General features: G+C 42.0%; 1 protein-coding gene across 1 annotated transcript in view; it reads left to right on the top strand.

Moving 5' to 3' along the window:
- LAMA2 (laminin subunit alpha 2) overlaps positions 1–20958 on the top strand; it is a 633073-nt gene that overhangs the window by 336014 nt on the left and 276101 nt on the right. The window contains exons 13-14 of the mRNA XM_038760171.1: positions 16329–16430; positions 18169–18380. Of these exons, the coding sequence (XP_038616099.1) occupies positions 16329–16430; positions 18169–18380 (314 nt within the window). The remainder of the gene's footprint in view (positions 1–16328; positions 16431–18168; positions 18381–20958) is intronic.

Below are 20958 nucleotides of genomic sequence, written 5' to 3'. Positions count from 1 at the left end.
GGTTGGACATAGTCCATGTCCCAAATGGGGCTCAGTCTTAATCCCTATTTTACAGATGAGGTAACTGAGGCCCAGAGAATTAAATTGACTTGCCCAAGGTCACCCTGCAGGTATGTGGCAGAGCCAGGGCTATAACCCAGGTTTCCTGACTCCCAGGCTTGTGCTCTTTCCACTAGGCCACACTGCTTGATTCTCTGTCTTTTGACTTCTCAGACCTATTTAGGGAAGATGGTTTAGCTGATACTCTAGACTCTAAGCTCTACGTGGGCAGGGAACATGTCAACTATGTTATACTGTACTCTTCCAAGTACTTAGGACAGTGCTCAGCATACAGTGCTTCGAACAGTGCTTCAGCGCTTAGAACAGTGCTTTGCACATAGTAAGCACTTAACAAATGCCATCATTATTATACAGTAAATGCTCAATAAATATGATTGCTTGATACTGAAGTGTCACTCTGAGGTGATACCTCCAGCAGAGGAGCTTTTGCTGTCTAAACCTTTAGCTTTGTCTTGTTGCTTATTGGGAAGAGTGCAAACTCATCAAGAAAGCTTTGACATTATGGGGCTAGAAATTTGGTGGTCATTATACCATTTACAAACAATGGTATGCACTTGGATCTGTGACCTTTGGACATTTGATATTCACCCCAACCCAAACCCCACAGCACTTATATATGTATCTTTAGATTATTTATTATAAATTGTTTATTCATAATAATCTCTCTCCCTCTAGACTGTGAGCTCATTATGGGCAGGGGACATGTATGCTAATTCTCTTGTACTGTACTCTCCCAAGCACTTAGAACAGTGCTCTGAACATAGTAAGTGCTCAATAAATACCATTGATTGATTGAACAATGGATATGTTGTTGCAGAAAATTCAGCCTAGTCAACCATTGCCAATTTTCTTGGCAGTACTTTAAATGTTAGTCATTAATTGAGGTTCACAGACTTCTGTCTATTAAACTGACAATATGAGTCCTATGCTTTCCAACATTCTGTAGTGCCATGAGAACCAAAGAAAAGATAGGAGAAGGCTTAACATTGATGGGAGAGCAGTGCTTTAAGGTTATTTTTAATAACCTCAAGCTCATGATTTGGTATTTATAATCTGAATCATTTACCATCTTATAAACAAGATAACAGCTGGTCTGTGTGGGATAGAAGCAAACTTAGGTTTGAAAGGCAGGAAGACCTTTACATAAGAACATATTGAGAAATTAGCCTGAAGATGAAAGCAGTGATATGTCATATAGTACTGTGCAAAATAATACCCTCACAATGAACATTCACATTTTTGGGTTGTTCAAGGAGTGAACTAAGACTCTGGTAAGAGAGAGTTCATGAAAAAATAAGCATTCAAAGCTGCCTAAATATTTGTACCACCCAAGAGAGTAAGAGTGGCCCTACTTTATATTTTGATGGATATTCACTGCTTTCATGCTCCACTTTGAACTCTTAGCAGGAACTTCAGACTATCCTGAGGGTTTGCCTTTATGTGACAGAAGCTCTGTTTTCTTAGAAAATAGCACTGCCCCCCCTAAAAAATCACTCAAAGTTACATTGTTCTGAAAAAATACCTATAGTTTATGAGATGCTTTGAACTTGGAAGGTAATCACAAACTTCTTCATCTGTTTTAAGAGAAATGTCCATATTTATCTTGAAACTTACTGTATTTCTTCCTTTAAACTCTATTATTGTGTTTTTGTTTTTATTTGAAGACAATGCTGTGGTAGGGCCTGCATGCAACTTGAACAAGATCAAATTTTCTGTTGCTGCCTTGGCTATTTGTTTTAATGACGGGGCCAGTAGGGCAAGGAAAGACAGCTACTGGGTAAAATAAGCCATTCCTCATAAATGAGGGTAAAGGTTATGTACTAAAATAAAAACCTCCCTCTCAAGAGGCTAAAATTGCTGAGCAGAGTGTTATGATGGGATAGTCAGTTAATGACAGTGATAATTTGATAAACTTTAATGAACAAATAGAAGTTATTTCTACTGCTAATTTTGGCAGAGGTATGTTCCATCCTTACATTTAGATTAGCATTAACTGCCCTATTCTGTTTTATTACTGCCAAATCCATTCAAGCATTCGAGAAGAATTACAGTATTTATCAAACCTTACTATATGCTAAGTGCCAGGGTAGATATGTAATACACAGATACAGTCAAGTTGAAATCTTAAAGTCTTTCACAGTTCCAGTGAAATATCTCTAGAAAAATGAAGGTAAATTCTTACAGACAGGGATATGCAAGGCTGCAGCCCTGGCCAGTGGGGCAAAGGAGATCCTGGGATCAGCTTTGGGAAATTAGAAAGGGAAGGGAGGGAGAGAAGTCCGAGTGGAAGGTCACCCCTGAACCTTCCCATCCTGTCCTCTGCTTCCCCTGCCCTTCGCTGTGAGGAAATACAAGACGGTAGGTTCAGCAGAAAGCAGACCCAGTTGGAGCCACAATAGCTGTGGTCCCGAGTTGCCTGAGCTCCGGAGGCCACTAATCATTCTAATGACTGGAGGAGCAATGCAGCACCAGACATATGTGCAAACATACATATACGCACACACATATGAGCACATGGCTTGTATGGCTCAAAGGTTTTCTGTTCAGTTTCTATTTAGTTAGAGGCCTTCCCCAACTGAGCCCTCATTTTCCCTACTCCCTCTCCCTTTCACTTGGATTTGCATCACCCCACCCTTAGCCTGCACTTAAGTACCTAACCATAATTTATCTTAATACCTGTCTACCCCTCTAAACTTGTAAACTCCTTGTGGGCAGGGAATGTGTCTACCAACTCTGTTATGTTGTACTTTCCTAAGTGCTTAGTACTGTAATAATGATGGCATTTGTTAAGGGCTTACTCTGTGTCAAGCACAGTTCTAAGCACTGAGGTAGATACAAGGTTATCAGGTTGTCCCGCGTGGGGCTCACAGTCTTAATCCCCATTATACAGATGAGGTAACTGAGGCACAGAGAAGTCAAGTGACTTCCCCAAAGTCACACAGCTGATCAGTGGTGGAGCCTGAATTAGAACCCATGACCATGCTCTGTGCACACTAAACACTGAGTAACTATAATAGATTGATTAAATGAGGAGGGCATTCTTTTCTTACCAAGCATAGAGCTGATTCATAAGCATTGGACATATTTCTATTTTAGTTAAATAGCTGCTCACTCTTGATGTTTATTCATCCCTACAATTGAAGCAGTCTAATCCTAGAAGCCAGAAAGTAATTGCCTAATCTTTACCTAGACTATAAATTCCTTGTGGACAGAGATCATGTCCATCAGTGCCATTGTCTTGTACTTTCCTAAGCTCCTAGTACAATGCTCTGCATAGAGTGAACACTCAATACATATCATTGATTGATTGCAGGGCTTAGAGAAAGCAGGATTGAGACAGTATCAACTTCAGTGAGTAAGCAGGAAAGGCAGTTGCCTCAGGGAGCATCATGTGGAGAGATGAGATTTTGGTGGGAAATACAGCTGTCAGCAGCTTCAAGAGTAGATAAGATGGCAGTAGTTAAAAATTGCAAAGTATTGGCCTGTCAGAAGGAACCTCTGTTGGAAAAGGACCCGGGGCACCAGGGATGGGTCATTATCCCCCTGGTTAAATGCTATAGGCTTAGGGGTCCATATGACAACATATGGAACAGTGCATGTACACACAGTGTCATGGAATGACATGATACCACGAAGGGAGGGGTGAAAATTTGTTTCTTGCTTCCAAGGCAGCCAAATGTTGAAAGCCAGCCCCGGGTTGATGAAACACTTTTACTCTGCTGAAGGCAAGTGAAGAGTGTGAGCCCATTGAGACTCAGAGACCATATCTAATTCAATCAATCAATCAGTCAATTGTGTTTGAGTGCTTACTATGTGCAGAGCACTGTATTTAGTGTTTGGGAGAGTAGAGTACAACAGAATTAGCAGACATGAGCTTACAGTCTAAAGGGGAGACAATTCCCATCTGTGTGCTCTTTCCCATTGTTCTGCACATAGTAATTTTTTCATAAGTACTGCTATTGCAACTATAGCGGAAAGGGATGGGTTGAGGCAAGGCAGAAGGGATATCCCATACTAGGTGGCTTGAACTCCACTCCTTAGGGTCTGGGCTCTTTGAAGCAAGGGTTCCTGATGGCTAAGCTTGATTCTCCTATGACAAAGACATCTCACCCTCACAACAGAGGAGGGCAGACAGAAGCTCCCGCCATCCTAACACGTAGAATGGTGGAAAGTTGTAGCAGTTTGTCCTCAGACATCCCTATCTGCTGTGATGAGAAGTCAGAGGACCAAGAAATAATGCAATAAAGCAATTTTCCAAGAAGGAGAACATGATGCAGGTGATGCAGTAGTGAATCTGTATCTTTATTCTCTCTGTAGCAGCAACACAATAGAGGGGCAGTGTGAGAAGCACCACAGCCTAGTGGATAGAGTACAGGTCTGAGAGTCAGAAGGACCTGGGTTCTAATCCCAACTCTGCCACTTGTCTGCTGTGTGACATTGGGCAAGTCTCTTCACTTCCCCATGCCTCAGTACCCTTACCTATAAAATGGGGATTAAGAGTATGAGGCCCATGTGGGACATGGACTGTGTCCAACTTGATTACCTTGCATATATCCTAGTGCTTATAATAGGGACTGGCACATAGTAAACACCTGAGAAATACCATGAAAAAGATGGCAGGGAATGATGACATAGAAACCATTAAAACAAAATGAAATGGGGTGAGAGCACCCCATGTTCTCACTCCTTTATTTTATGGAGAAAGGAGTTAAGTCAATGAAGTGAGTACCAGAATTAAGCACAAAGTATCCAGCTCCTTGGGGAGAGATCTGACATTGTGCATATTTCAAAGTAGAAACACTAGGTTGTCATGAACCAAATGTGTTGGCTCCAATCAGTGAATTCTCATTTTTCTCTCCTAAATGATAGGGAAAACAAAATCTTGCCTTATACAATATCTACATACCTCCCTTTATTGGAAGAATACTGATGGAAGACAAAAACTTGAAAGAGTGAGAAAAACTTAACTTTAATTATCACTCAAATAGAAAATGATAAATATTTGTGCCTCATATCTACAATGTTAATACAAATTCTCCAAAAGGATTATATATTTTACTTCAATTCTATTGTCATTTGTTTAAAGATAGTTTAAGTCTGTTTGCTTCTTAAATAAATTGGACTAGGATTGTCATAAAATGCATCCTCTTCATTGTGTTTCTATATCACTATTGTAGATAAGGAAAGGAACTAGGTTCTGGGGACTCTGAATTCTTTTATATCTCCACAACACAATTTGAAGCCTGATTTAAACTGAGTGTATTTGCAGTAGTCATAAGCTTTTATTTATTTTATTATTATTTTTTCAAATTAATCCAGAGCAGAGCTAGATTACAGATGAAACATTCCCTTAGAACAAAGCAAATAAATAAGACATGTAGCAGCTAGGCTGTCTGTCTAAATCCACTGATAGTAAACACAGCAGAAGCTCACATGGGCTCTTTGCTGCCCCATGACCACCCATCTGTTGAGATGGCAGCTTCAGCTCACTGCCTGGTAAATCCTTGCCATGAATTACGAAGTCCGAGACAACGGAGGCTTCCTCTAGGCTGCCCGTAGGAAGTCTTTGGGTTTGTGTTTCCTGCAAGCAATGTCATCTTCCTTGGTACTTTGTCCACTGAGCCCTTCAAAACAACACAGAGATTTGTTATAAGAACTGACACCTGAGAACTGTAGCAGTGAAAATGAGGAATTGGTAGATTTTTCTGTTAGATTTTTATTTGGTCATTTAAATATCCAGTAGAATGAGTGGGAGTACATACAGAACATCAGACAAGGGGATGGTATGTGTGATGATTCGCACTTTACAGGTACCGTAAGGCGACAGTCCTGAGACAAAGCCAAACCCTTTTATTTAGATCCCCAAAGGAAGTTTTTTTTAAAAAAATTTGACTTCAGCAGTTTGTTGATGAATCATAGAATCACAAAATCATAAGAGTAATGTCTTCTCCCACAGTAGTATTGTCTGGAACCACAGACGATCCAAAAAATGTTGTTTTCTGGAATATAGTTAAAAATCTATAAAGGGAAGTGGACTAGAAAACATAATCTGGATCTGTGCACTTCTCTAATAATTGTTGAGGTGAAAAATACACCTCACTTTGGTGGGGCAGTCTGTCCTTTGATATTGGCTAGGTGGAAACATTTTCCAGAAAAATCAATCAGGAGCATTTATTGAGCACTTAATCTGGGCAGAGCACTGTGCTGAGCACTTAGGGGAGAACAATAGAATTAGCAGACACAATCCCTGTCCTCAAGAGTTTACAAGTCTCTTAAGACAGACACTTAAGTAAATAGATGAGACAGACACTTAAGTAAATCACAGGTAAGGGAAAGCAACATAATTTAAAATATGTATCTACTTAGGTGTCACAGAAGGGCTGCAATGTAGTAGGAAAGGAAATAAGATAGGAAAAGAAAGATTAATCAGAGAAGGCCTCATAGAAATATGATTTCAGAAAGGCTTTGAAGATGAGAAGGGGAGTGATCTACCTGATGTGAAGCCTGAGGGAGTGAGAAAGAGGTCACTGGTAAGAGAGTTGAGATTTAATCCCATTGAGAAGGTTGACGTAAGAGGAATGAAGCATGTAATTTGGCATGTAGTGGGAAAGACATGTCCAAGTCTCCCCTATCCTAAAAAAAAACCCTCCTTTGGCCCCATGTCTCCTTCCAGTTATTGTCCCATCTCCCTCCTACCATTCTTCTCTAAACTCCCTTAGCCAGTTGTCTATACCCCCTGTCTCAAGTTCCACTTTTTCAATTCCATCCTTGACCCATTCCATTATGGCTTCCACCCTTTTCACTCTACAGAAACTGCCTTCCCAAAAGACACAAATGATCTCTTTCTTGCCAAATCCAATGGCCTCTATTCCATCCTCATCCTCCTCGGCACCTCATCTGCTTTTAACACTGTAGAAAACCGCCTTCTCTTGGAAACCTTATCCAACCTTGGCTTCACTGACACTGTCCTCTCCTGGTTCTTCTATCTCTCTGGCTTCTCATTCTATGTCTCTTTTGTGGGCTTCTCCTCTAATCCCCATCCTCTAATTGTGGGAGTCCCTTGGGGCTCAGTTCTGGGTTCACTTCTATTCTCCACTAACACCCAGTACCTTTGAGAACTTATTCACTCCCATGTCTTCAACTACCACCTCTACGCAGATGATTCTCAAATGTACATCTCCAGCCCTGGTCCCTCGCCCTCTCTGCAGCCTCATACTTCCTCCTGCCTTCAATACATTTCTATCTGGATGTCCTCCCATCACCTAAAGCTTAACATTTACAAAACAGAACTTATCTTCCCACCCAAACCCTATCCTCTCCATGATTTTCCCATCATTGTAGACAGCACCACCATCCTTCCTGTCTCACAAGCCCATTACCTTAGTGTTATCCTTAACTCATCTCTCTCTTTCAACCAACATATTTAATCCATCACTAAATCCTATTTGTTCAATCTTCACAATATCATTAAAATCTACCCTTTCCTCTCCATTCCAACTGCTACCATGTTAATCCAAGCACATATCCCATCCTGCCTTGATTACTGTATCAGTCCCCAAGCTGACCTACCTGCTTCCTGTCTCTCCCTATTCCAGTCCGCACTTTACTCTGCTGCCTGGATCATTTTCTACAGAAATGTTCAGTCTGTTTTACCCCACTTCTCCAGAACCTCCAGTGGTTGCCCATTCATCTTCAAACCAAACAGAAACTCCATACCACCAGCTTTAAAGCACTCAACCACCTTGCCCCCACCAAACTCACCTCGTTGCTCTCCTACTGCACCCCAGCCTGTGCACTTTGCTCCTCTAATGCCAACCCACTCACTGTACCTCAGTCTCCTCTATCTTCCCGCCGACCTCTTGTTCAAATTCTTCCTCTGGCCTAGAGTGCCCTCTCTCTTCATATCCATCACATGATTCTCCCCACATTCAAAGCCTTGTTTTAGACATATCTCCAACAGGCGTTCCCTGACTAAGCCCTCATTACTCTTTTCCTACTCCCTTCCGGGTCACCTTGATTTGCTCCCTTTATTAGACCCTTCCTCAGCCCTACAGCAGTTATATACATATCCATAATTTATTTATTTATATTGATGTCTGTCTCCCCTTCTAAGCCGTGAGCTTGTTGTGGGCAGGGAATGTGTCTATCAACTCTGTTGTACCGAAGGATCTCCCAAGTGCTTTGTGCAATGCTCTGTACCAAGTGTTCAATAAATATGACTGAAAGGATTAGAGAGTATGACTGAAAGAGATAGAGAATGAGAGGCCAGTGAGCTATGAGGAGAACCAGGAGAGGACAGTGTCAGGGAAGCCAAGGTTGGATAAGGTTTCCAGGAGAAGGAGGTGTTCTACAGTGTTAAAGGCAGATGAGAGGAGCTGATAGAGTGTCTTAAAGCCAATATTCAGGAGTTTCTGTGATGAAGAACTGAATTTACAACTATTGGAGTTTTTTGTGAAGAAAGAAAATGTTCACATAATGATGTAAATGAATGATTCAAGCAGTAGGGTATGGTATGAACTGGAGAAGAGAGAGGCTGGAGGAAGGGAGATTTCTGAGGAGGTTGATGCAACCTTTGAGTGGGAATAGGACAAATGTTTGGACTAGTGTGGTGGCAGTTAGTACAGAGAGGAACTGGTTACTGAATGATTTGGCAGGATTTGGTTACTGATTGAATATGTTGGTTTAAAGAGGTGATAGGAGTCAAGGATAATGTCAGGGTTGCAGCCCTGAGAGATGGAGAAGATGGTGGTGTTGTCAACAGTGATGGGTAAGTTAGGAAGAGGAGATGAGTTGGGAGATAAGATTTGGAGTTCAGTTTTGAACTTGATCAGAACTGAATGTCAACTGCTGAAACTCAATCTTTCCAAATGGGTTTCCTCATGTAGCCCCCATTGTGTTCAGGGGCTTCCCCATTCTGGAGAACACACAATGTCTACTATTCTATTCTCCTGCACCTCTTCAGCTGCAGAAAATCAGCTCTGCCTCTCCACTTGAATCCTATTAACCCATCCTTTGTTCACATTCTTGGCTCTCTGTCAAATTATTTCTGTTTTTCATAAAACAATCTCCCAAATCGATGACAGGATTTTATTTAAGAAAGGGAGTCATTGTGTCCTGCTCTGATGCTTAGAACAGAGACTTTGAAAAAATTATACCACAAATTAGGGAAAATAAAATGGCACTAGACAATGGGACGGCAAGAGACAATTGCCACATGATCCAATGAGTAAAGCACTGTTGATCATTCATTGGCCTTATCAGCCAAACCAACATATATTGCTAGAATCTCATGATCAGAAGCAGCATCTTTGAGTCACAAGTAGAGCTATGTATGTGTGTGGGCATGCCTGAATATGCAGATGTATACACATCTACATATATATAAACAAATTATTGTTTTGTGCCCCAGAATTGTGCTTATTCTTTAAACATGTGACCTACAATCCTGGCTCACATTAAATTTGTGATCACTGTGTCAGCTGTGATCAACGTGTCTTTTTGAGGACTAAGTCATTGCTGTTCAGTTATAGCCTTTGAGGAGATTGTTTTCACAAAGGGAGTTTTCTCTGCATTTTCTCTTTTAAAACACCATATTAAAAATAACATCCAACTCGGTGACCAGGTCATATTACTCGTCTTAGACTTGTCAGCAAAACTCTTTCCTGCACATACTTTCTTTCTCCCCTCTCGCCTGACACTATGAGGAACATGAAGGAAGAAAGGAAATGCTAAGATTCAGTATTAGGCTATCTCATTCAATTTATTTTACTCTGTGTAATCACATATGAGATACTCAAGGATGAATCTGATCTTTCATAGTTCTTTCCCCTTGGTGAGAGAGAGCCTCTGGCTCTCCCATGTCTCACACTCCCAGGTTGTTCTGGGCCATCCCATTATGTCACTTCAGTGAAAACCAAAACCCTTCTAATTTCCTTCATTGCTGTTATTTTTTTCACTATTTCTATTCCCCTCAGGAACACAAGTACAAGAATAATGCCATTGTTCATTCAGATCAGTGTCCCATCCAGCCCAGTATGTGGGAGCCAACAGTGACAACAGGTTTCTAGGAGGAAGCATGCGATGGTAGCCCTTTGTGGCATCCATTATCATTGCTAAGCTTCTCATGTGTCTGTTTTCTTCTCCATTCCTAACTTTCCCTGCAGTTATACATTCAGAATCTCTCATCCATGAATTCATCTGCTGCCATTTGCTCCAAACACACCCTCAATTCTTTTTTACTGCTTCCCATTTCCCAGACCCAGGACCTCTGCTTTGCTCTGTCACCCAATTTTAGAGATTAGGTTCAACCATTTACTTTTATCCTGAATTTGACCTTCACTTGTTTTGCATGGGTTTTTATTATTAGATGATGGATTCAGAAATAGTGAAGAATGAATTATATCTTGACAGCACTCGACAAACTTTCTGTTATCTAATCTGAAGACATTAATCTAGGTAAAACCCTCAGGAAGGATATTAGTGCAATATTTAGGAAGACCATTATGAATATACAGATTGCACTTAGAACAGTGCTTTGCACATAGTAAGTGCTTAACAAATGCCATCATTATTATTATTATTATATGCAGAACACATGAGGTTGATGACCTTCTTCCTGGCCTAAAATTAGGTGTGTTTAGTTATAGGAGTCAGCGATTTTCATCTTTGAGCTTTCAAAAGAATGGCAGGCTCAATTTACCTATTTTGGTGATTTCACAGCACCTTTTTATTTGATTAAGATGCTACCCACTAAAACATTTTTTTCCAGCAGGTAAAAGCAAATGTTACCTTTTATGTGTCAGTTATATAACAATGCTGATCATTTGAAGGTGTCAGTATCATCATGAGAAGAGTCAGTTGTGGGAAGGACTTCATTTTGAGTTGTTTTCTTGTCTTGCCTGCTATTCCCTCCCCATTTTTCTTTGTTGGCATTTCTCAGGGAGGCAAACTGGGGAAGAGAGCATAAGAATACCCATGGGGCAGCCCCTTCTGAGTGTCTCATTGTTACATTCTACCTTTAGCCTTTCCACATATGAAGGAATTTTGCCTGCCTCATTAAATCCCTAATGCAATGTGCAGCCTGCACACCACAGAATTATGGGTCATGTCAGTTGTATTGTAGAGTAAATGTAAAGTTACTTGCAAACAAGCTGTTTCTCTCCCCGAAGGTAGAATTAAAACAGGTGCTCCCAGAAAGCAGTTACTTGTGTGGGGGTTATCCTAATTGGATAAATTTGATATTCAGGAAAGTGAAATCTCAGCCAGCTCCAGAAATAGATGGAGGTTCAGTCCTTTCCTCGGAATAGGTGTGCCTCCAAATACACCAACCTGAAGCATCTCCTCAATCCCAGAGTGTCTCTTTGGGACACTCCTTTGAAGGAAGGTGAGACTTGAAGAGGGGGAAAGTTTTGATCTTGCATGAGCCCAGTAGAAATGGACTACAGTTGGCAAATTCACTTCCCCTTAGCATTCCCAGTAGCAGCTTTCATCAGGAGCGTCTCGGTCCTCAGACTTCGGGACTGAAAATATGCATTAAGGAATTAATTATAATGACAGTGGTTTTTGCAGTGCCACTTGAACTCCCTCATCCCTACCAGTTGTGTTTCAGAAAAGGCATGGGATATAATGAGCCAGGAGGTGAGCAGGTGTGCAATGCATAGTAATGGGAACATAAAGTTTTATTTTGTTTTGTTTGTTGTTGTTTTACATACAGAACCCATTTATGGCTGATGTGACTGCAGCATAGCACCAGTGTGTACTGGAACCTAGTGGATAGAGCACAGGCCTGGGATTCAGAAGGACTTAGATTCTAATCCCAGCTAGACCACTTGTCTGCTGTGTGACTTTGGACAAGTCACTTCACTTCTCTGTGCCTCAGTTACCTCATCTGTAAAGTGGGGATTAAGACTGTCAGCCCCATGTGGGATGGGGATTATGTCTGACTACTTTGTATCTACCCCAGCACTTAGAACAGTGCCTGGCACATAATAAACTCTTAACAGATACCATAAAAGAAACAAGCAGGTGGTTTCCCTGGTATCTCCTGTAGTCTTTGCTGCCCATGTTATCCAGGTCCACTAGCTGAGATACCCTAGGTGATACTGTGATTGGAAATGTTCATCAGGAATGACCTGGCCCCAAGAGACTTTACTGGAACTGCAGATATGAGATTTTAGCCCAGGTCTCTTGATTCCCAGAGCTGTATTCTTTGCCCTGGACCAACTGTAGGGAAAATAAGGATTCCCTCAAAGTGAACTGGGATTGGGCTAGACCTTGAGCCCGCTGTTGGGTAGGGACTGTCTCTGTATGTTGCCAACTTGTACCAAGCGCTGAGTACAGTGCTCTGCACACAGTAAGCGCTCAATAAATATGATTGAATGAATGAATGAATGAATTGGGCTGCCTCTTGGATCCAGAAATCTGTGCTCACTTCTCCCTCCTGCTGAAAGTTTAATTCCACTAAAGTCAGAAAGTTCAATTTCCGTATTTCATTATTGTGAAGCACCCCCCAGTGCTACAGCTGACAGAATCAATAGTCTTTTCTTTGAAACGGTGGAAATTAAAGTTTTCAAATTTAGCATTAATGTTAACACTCTGAGGTGAGAGCAAAAAATTAAGGTTGTCAGAATGTTATTAACTCCTCCACACTGTAGACTCGGTATAGTGAGTAGCTTAGACGATAAAGTATAAGAAAACCAGCTCAGGTTGACTTCAAGTTGTGCATGTGCGCGTGCGCGCGCGCGCACACACACACACACACACACACACACACACACACACACAGGCCCCCCCCCACCAGATTAACTAGTCTAACTTTTAAAACTCTGTAAACTACTTGTTTATTGGAGAAAGATATATTAGGATAATGGTCAAATCAAGGGAGGATCATATAATATAGGTGTACTATTTCCAGGTAACAATATAGAACAAACTCAGCTAAAGCCTGTGATTCATTCAACAGTTGGTAAAAAGGCACCATCATTTAATGGAGACTGTAGGGCTGAAAAGGAACCTGGGCTTGAATGGAAGCAAGTGAGACAGGACTTGAGAGGCAGGCAGGGTTTGAAAAACTAATAGGTAAATGAATCAGTAGCATTTATTAAGTATGTATTGAGGATTCATTAAGTATGACTGAATAGGTGCTTGCGTGGATTGTGACTAGAACACAGAAATATATGTAAATTAACATCCAGGTAGGTGGATAAATGTCACTTCTTGTCACTTCACTTCTATGTGCCTCAGTTGCCTCATCTGTAAAATGGGGATTAAGACTGTGAGCCCCATAAGGGACATGGACCTTGTATCTACTCTAGTGCTTAGTGCGTGCCTGGCCCATAGTAAGTGCATAACAAATACGATTTAAAAAAATAACTTTTTCGCAGGCCTCACTTTCCAAAACATCAGAGCAAGATTTCGAAGAGTAACATAGCCTGTGAGGCAGCTGGTTAGAAATGCATTCTCAGGATAAATTTGAGTTCCTTTTCAGAATGAGACACCAATTCCATAGCATTCCCATTTGATGGCTGTAACATTACAACTAAAAGAGATAGCAGGGACCCCAAAAGGAAATGTAGGTAAATGTAGCCTCTGAGTAATTTGCCATAAATTTGGCAATACATTTTCTATTCTGGGCAGCCGGTTGATATTTTCTGAGCGAGAAATGTTTGTATAATGCTAAAGAAATAAGACGTTTTTAAAATAGGAATTTACTGATGTGTTTTTGTTCTTTTTCTCTGGGACTTTATAAGGGAGGTGATATGCATAGAATAGGTACAGAATAAGTATCAAATGTTGGCAACAAAGAGATGCAGAACAAATCCTTTGGCTAAGTAAGAGTAGTATAGGGTGTTTTGTAAAGAGCCTCCCTACACCAACAACTGCTGAACAGCCATCAGAGGCCCAAGATAAAGATGTTATCATGGCACTGATATGTTTGGGAAATCTTACTCTTAATTTCATCATACAGGCAGGTTTGGACATGAACATCAACCTTTCTGTAACTGTTTTGTAGAAAAATGGCTTTGCATCACACTCTAACCATATGGTGGTGGCCAATAGTCTATTGAGCTTTTGGCCAAAATATTTGGGGAATCCTATTTAGACTTTCCTTATTGTCCTGCTAACTAATTCCAAATATGGTGGAATTAAATACTAGAAGCAATGGTATTTATTGAACACCTATTGAATTTGATATGTTGTACTTAGCCTGTAGAGAGTGTAGTAGAGGTATTAGACATGATCCCTTCCCCCAATCAGTTTACAGTCCAATGGAGGAGGTTACAATCTCGTGTATATATCAGTACATCAGAAGTTACAGTGCAATTTGTCAACTGAAAGGTTAACTCTAAAAAAAGGGATTGATTTACTATTTTGGAGTATTTTAATCTGATCAAGAGGATCAGACAAAAATCAAAGCTGTCTTGAACCTAGATCTAAAATTCAAAATGGATTTTCTAAAGATTAGAAGAGAAGTTTTCCCCAAAGCCATGCCCAAACCCCATTTTATCTTCTGTTGTATGAGTCCTGAACTTCCTTTTTCTGCCTGCAGTACAGAAAGGTCATTACTCTGCCACATTTCTTGCATCCTCATGCTGAAGGAGGCTGTTGAGCTGATTTGAACAAGTATGGTAGCTGAAATTTGGGGTGCTTATCTTAATAAAATGAACTTTTTAAAAAAGCAGTTTTTTAAAAAGCTCTTTAGAAAAAATCCTATATTGCTCTTAACTTTGAAAAAAAGTTCATTCCCACAGTAATCATAGTAATGGAACATGCTAGAGTCCAGCCTATTTTTCACCCTCTCAAATATGATGGAAGATTACTGAAGGACGGTTTCTTCATTGAAAAAGACACAGAGATTTTCTTAATTCAAGTGTTATGGAGAGCTAAATAAATGGGTCCTTAGAAAGCTTCATATTTCTGCAGTTTTTAAAATGTAAAAATCCTGTTTAATAAGCCAAGGGAGCTGTATGCCATTTCCTAAGAACTAGCATTGAGGACAATAAAAGCTCTTCTCACTCCCTTCAGAGTCCTTCCTGGGCTTCTCTCCGATCAGAAAAACACACTGTGAGGCCACAGAAAGCCTGCTTCTCTGAATAAGTGTCAGCGTAGAAGAAACACTAGAATACAAATCAGCCGCTTTTCAGAAAATAAAAAAATCTGCTCTATTTAGAGGCCTTTGGTAACGTAAACAAAACCAGACTGTCGTATTTGCATTGAACTCTACTATTCAGGACTGTTGTTTTGATGCCAGCTCCAAAAATAATTTCTGTTGGGTGATCTTCTCATCCTACAGGGTTATTGACAATGTCACAGACAATATACAAAATAAGGTTCATTGTATAGTTCCTGAACATGCCCTGAAGCTGAAACAGGGGTAATAGTGCTCATTTGAACCAAACTTATTTGACTGCACAGGGGAAATGAGAATATTTTCCCATTTCAGTTGAAATTGATCATGATGAAAAATTCCCTGGGCTCCTGTTCTATCCTCCTATCTTGACCTACACTATTTATTGGCTCAGAGACGTCGTAAATGGCCTGTCTGGTGAAGCAGTGTCTTTGTGGGAGAAAGGCTTGCCTGTGATAGATCAGGGCAGGCTAAGAGGTGAAGGCTTCTTGCCATGCATCTTTTTGTCTCTTCTCTTTGGGGAGTTTCTGTTCCTGAGTAAAGAATGTAGGGAGTCTGGGGAAAGAGAGTTAAAAAGGCCATGAAGCAGCATGGCGTAGTGGGTAGAGCATGGGTCTGGGAATCAGAAGGTCATGAGTGTTCTAATCATGGCTCTACCACTTGTCTGCTGTGTGACCTTGGGTGAGTCACTTCACTTCTCTGTGCCTCAGTTACCTCATCTGTAAAATGGGGATTGAGACTGTGAGCCCTATTTGGGACTGAGACTGTGTCCAACATGATTTACTTGTATCCACCCCAGCACTTAGTACAGTGCTTGGCACATAGTAAGGGCCTAATAATAACAATGGTATTTCTTAAGCACCAACTATGTGCCAAGCACTGTTCTAAATGCTGGTGTACATACAAGGGTAATGACGTTGTCCCACGTGGGGCTCAAAATCTTCATCCCCATTTTACAGGTGAGGGAACTGAGGCACAGAGAAGTTAAGTAGCTTGGCTATGGTCACACAGAAGGCACGTGGCAGAGCCAGGATTTGAACTCACGTCCTCTGATTCCCAAGTCCGGGCTCTTTCCACTAAGCCACACTATTATTATTAATCCACTTCCTGTCATGTAACCATCATTTCTATTCTATTTTAGCTGACCGCAGCAGGAGGACAACTGATGTTTACTATCTCTTACGACTTGACAGAACAGATCAAAGCTGTGGAAAACATACTTCCGCTCAGTGTTATCCTAGAGGTAGAGTATATTTGGGCTTCAGTGTTTTGTCTCTCTCCAGAATAATCTCTTTTTATGGCTTTAATTTATACTCACCACGTGGTCTTGATATGGGCTTACAAAGTCCTAAAAAAAATCAGTCATCATGGGAAGTTGTCCGTTTTATTCAGCAGGGAAGCATTTTCAGAGAAACTAAACTCAAAGATCAATTTTTGACTGCTTCCGCCTGCCAACCGTCTCAATAGATGCGATCTTCAATATGAAACCTGCAACTGATATTACCTATTGGAGTCATTCGAATTTCCAGGACACTATCTAGCAAGAATAAGAAAGTTCATCATAGTGTTCCTGGACAAATGCCTATTTGGGTCATTATATTTTTTCTTCTCAACGCCCACCTTTTCATTCTTCCAACTCTACCCCCTCTGTTTCCTGTTTTGCCCCGCTACCTAGAGTGCTATATTGTGCTTTATTATAGGAAAGGAGTGGGGGTTTCTGGGAGCTCAGGCCATATTAGAACATATCCAACTAAGGTTCCCTGTGTCCATTCTACACAAATCTATTTTGGGGGTAAGGGCTGTGGGACCATCTCAACCAAGAGCCACATGCTGGAGGACATAGTGAAGCAGAGAATTCAAAGATGGAGAAATTGGTGAAGAGCACAGGCCTGGGAGTTCAAAGGATGTTGGTTCTAATCCTGGTTCTGCCACATGTCTGCTGTGTGACCTTGGGCAAGTCACTTCTATTCTCTGGGCCTCAGTTACCTCATCTGTAAAATTGGGATTAAGACTGTGAGCCCCATGTGGGACAGAGGCTGTGTCCAACCTGATTAGCTTGTATCTACCCCAGACCTAAGAACAGAGCTTGGCACATAATAAGCACTTAATACAACAATTATTATTATTATTATTACTCAGGAAAATTTCTGTGGTAGCATTGGCTTGCCTCAAAAACTGGCCATCCTTTCTCCCACCTCCTTAAGTTGTACAGACAGCCCCAACATTGCAGAACCATTGGGAGTTTATATATTTTCTATTCATCAGAAGGCAAAGGAACAGGAAGAGTAAGAGGAAAGTGAAAGAAAGGCAGCTGAGTTGTCGGGTTATCCATGCAGCCAGCTCCCCCCAATTTTTTTGAGCTTCACATACTTATGAAAACTTCAGTCATTGGGAGGATCCAGTCAGGTCTGGGCACACTAGAGGCCTTGGCTTCATTGGCTAGCTTCCCCACTTTGCAAAATCATCAGGTAGTTAAGCAGTGAGTACTGCTTTGCTATCAAATGGCCATATTTAATAAATGGAATGAAGTGGGAATTTTTCCCTGGATTCCTGTGATAACTAAGGCTCTTTGAAAGAAACATGCTCATTTGATTTATTACTGACAGTATAATATGACAGGACAGATCCAGCAGGAAAAAAATCTAAGTGAAATAGATTGGTTGATTGAAGTAAGACACACTGCAGAGCCATTAGCAAGCTGAGAATATTAAATTCTTGGGGTTTTCTTGAATTTCCCTGGGCTGTCATGGAGGAAAGGTTATTTAAAAAATATCATCTGTAAATTTTTCTACCTCCTTTTCTATTTGCTTATTTCTGAAGCCGCTCTTCCTATCAAGTGAGTGGTCAGGCCAACCATATCAATTTTCTAGGTGGTGGTTTGAATCGGGCGGTCCCAGTTCTAAACTTTCCTTCCGATGCAGAGTCATTACTTGTTTATCCATTTTACTTGAGCTTCTCTCCTCCCTCGTGTATTTCTCTAGGGAAGTGGCCTGCGAATCAGCTCGACCCAGGAGGGGATGCACTTACAGCCATCTGAAGAGCACACTAATGTGGTGCTGCTTCAACCCGAATCATTCACTATGCACAACAGTGCTTCCCCAATCAGCAGAAAAGAATTCATGATGGTCCTCGTGAATATAAAGCGGCTCCTCATTCAGGCCACATACAGCTTTGGGATGGATGCCATCTTCAGGTAAAAGCAAGAAGCTTGCTTTGATGCCGCTTCCCCTGCTTTCGTGCGGAATCTTAAACTGATGGGCATCACAAACATGTTTCCCGTTAAGCATTTTGAATTGTGACAAACTTTTAGCACGGGCTTAGTTTGGCCTGAAAATGGAGGAGATTTTTGTTTGTTTGTTTTTGTTATTTTAACTAAGATCCAGTTTACAGGGGTTAGGATTGATGATGATCCCTGGTTTTTCTTATGGTTCATAAAGAATTTCATTTCCGTAATATGAACTACCCTTTAAAAATGTCTCCACTATGTGGGGAGAACCTGTCTGGATGCCCAGCCGGTGATATCATCATATCATGCTGTGTGACTGGGTCACTGGCGTTGTGATTAGAAATGTGTTCAGTTTCACCTCTGCTGCCCCACCTCTGCCCTTTCTGCAGTTCAACTCTCTGGAGGGGTCGGCTTTGCTGTTCATTCTCTCTTAGCTGCCATGATTCCAGGCTCTAAGATCTCAGTCTCCCTGCTTCCCTGGTTCCTTCCTCCTCTATCCTGCTGCTCTGTTCTCCTTCCCTTCTCCTCTCCCTTTTGTTTCTGCTCCAACTTTTGCCCAGAGGTGAAACAATTGTAACTGAAATTCCCCTTGATGTCATATATGTTAAGGGCCTAGAGGCCCCCACAAAGAGTCCATTGTCTTTCCTCCATGCCCCCAGTGAAGCAGGTCTTCCCACAGCCTCGTGGGAGCACGGCCCTGCAGTTCAGGGAACACTGAGGATGTAGGGATGGGCCGATCCTCATCTTATCCACTGACTTTGGCCACAAACACCCCCAGATCATCATCATCATCATCAATCGTATTTATTGAGCGCTTACTGTGTGCAGAGTACTGTACTAAGCGCTTGGGAAGTACAAGTTGGCAACACATACAGTCCCTACCCAATAGTGGGCTCACAGTCTAAAGGGGGGAGACAGAGAACAAAACCAAACATACTAACAAAATAAAATAAATAGAATAGATATGTACAAGTAAAATAAATAAATAAATAAATAGAGTAATAAATATGTACAAACATATATACAGGTGCTGTGGGGAAGGGAAGGAGGTAAAATGGGGGGATGGAGAGGGGGATGAGGGGGAGAGGAAGGAAGGGGCTCAGTCTGGGAAGGCCTCCTGGAGTAGGTGAGCTCTCTGTAGGGCCTTGAAGGGAGGAAGAGAGCTAGCTTGGCGGAGGGGCAGAGGGAGGGCATTCCAGGCCCGGGGGAGGACGTGGGCCGGGAGTCGATGGCGGGACAGGCGAGAACGAGGTACGGTGAGGAGATTAGCAGCAGAGGAGCGGAGGGTGTGGGGTGGGCTGTAGAAGGAGAGAAGGGAGGTGAGGTAGGAGGGGGCAAGGTGATGGAGAGCCTTGAAGCCCAGGGTGAGGAGTTTCTGCCTGATGCGCAGATTGATTGGTAGCCACTGGAGATTTCTGAGGAGGGGAGTAACATGCCCAGAGCGTTTCTGGACAAAGACAATCCGGGCAGCAGCATGAAGTATGGATTGAAGTGGGGAGAGACACGAGGATGGGAGATCAGAGAGAAGGCTGATACAGTAGTCCAGACGGGATAGGATGAGAGCTTGAACGAGCAGGGTAGCGATATGGATGGAGAGGAAAGGGCGAATCTTGGCAATGTTGCAGAGCTGAGACCGGCAGGTTTTGGTGATGTGGCGGTGGACAGTGGGTAGTGTGGGAGGAGGAAGAAAAAGTGGAAATAGTGGGCTACCACCTTTATGCCAGGAAAGCTCTAGACTATAAACTCATTGTATACAGGGATTGTGTCTGTTTATTGTTGTATTGTACTCTCCTAAGCATTTAGTATAATGCTCTGCACACAGTAAGTGCTCAATAAATATGATTGAATGAATGAATAATAATAATAACAATGATGGCATGTATTAAGTGTTTACTATGTGCAAAGCACTGTTCTATGTGCTGGGGAGGTTACAAGGTGATCAAGTTCCGTGGGGGGCTCATAGTCTTAATCCCCATTTTACAGATGAGGTCACTGAGGGCCAGAGAAGTGAAGTGACTTGCCCAAAGTCACACAGCTGACAATTGGCAGAGGCGGAATTTGAACCCATGACCTCTGACTCCAAGGCCCGGGCTCTTTCCAGTGAGCCAAGCTGCTAGCATCTTAGTCTCCCATTACCTCCACCAACAGTGCTCCCTCCCAACAGATCTTCCTATACCCCTTCCATTGCCAACCCCCATCTTCCCAGATCCCCCTTGAAGCCTCATTTCTATTGACAGCAGAGGTGAGTGGGCTTTGTGAGGTTGGGGAGAGGGTCACTTCCAACCCACCCATCTTCTGGCTTCCGGCTCTAGCCACTGGGAATCAGAGGGGGATGGGGTTTGCGGCAGACTGCCACCCCGGAATATTTTTTAAACCACAATGGCCAATCTGGGGATTTCACAGAAACAGGTTCTGTCATGATCAGACTCACTTGTAACACTGTTTCCACCCTTCCCGCAGCCCAAGCAGAAGCCTCTGCTTCTATTATGTGAGAAGCAGTGTGGCTCAGGGGAAAGAGCATGGCTTTGGAGTCAGAGGTCATGGG

This window comes from Tachyglossus aculeatus, chromosome 2, assembly GCF_015852505.1.
Source record: "Tachyglossus aculeatus isolate mTacAcu1 chromosome 2, mTacAcu1.pri, whole genome shotgun sequence".
NCBI classification, from domain to species: Eukaryota; Metazoa; Chordata; class Mammalia; order Monotremata; family Tachyglossidae; genus Tachyglossus; species Tachyglossus aculeatus.
The sequence above is the reverse complement of the archived record's forward strand: the minus strand, read 5'-3'. Positions and strand labels throughout refer to the sequence as shown.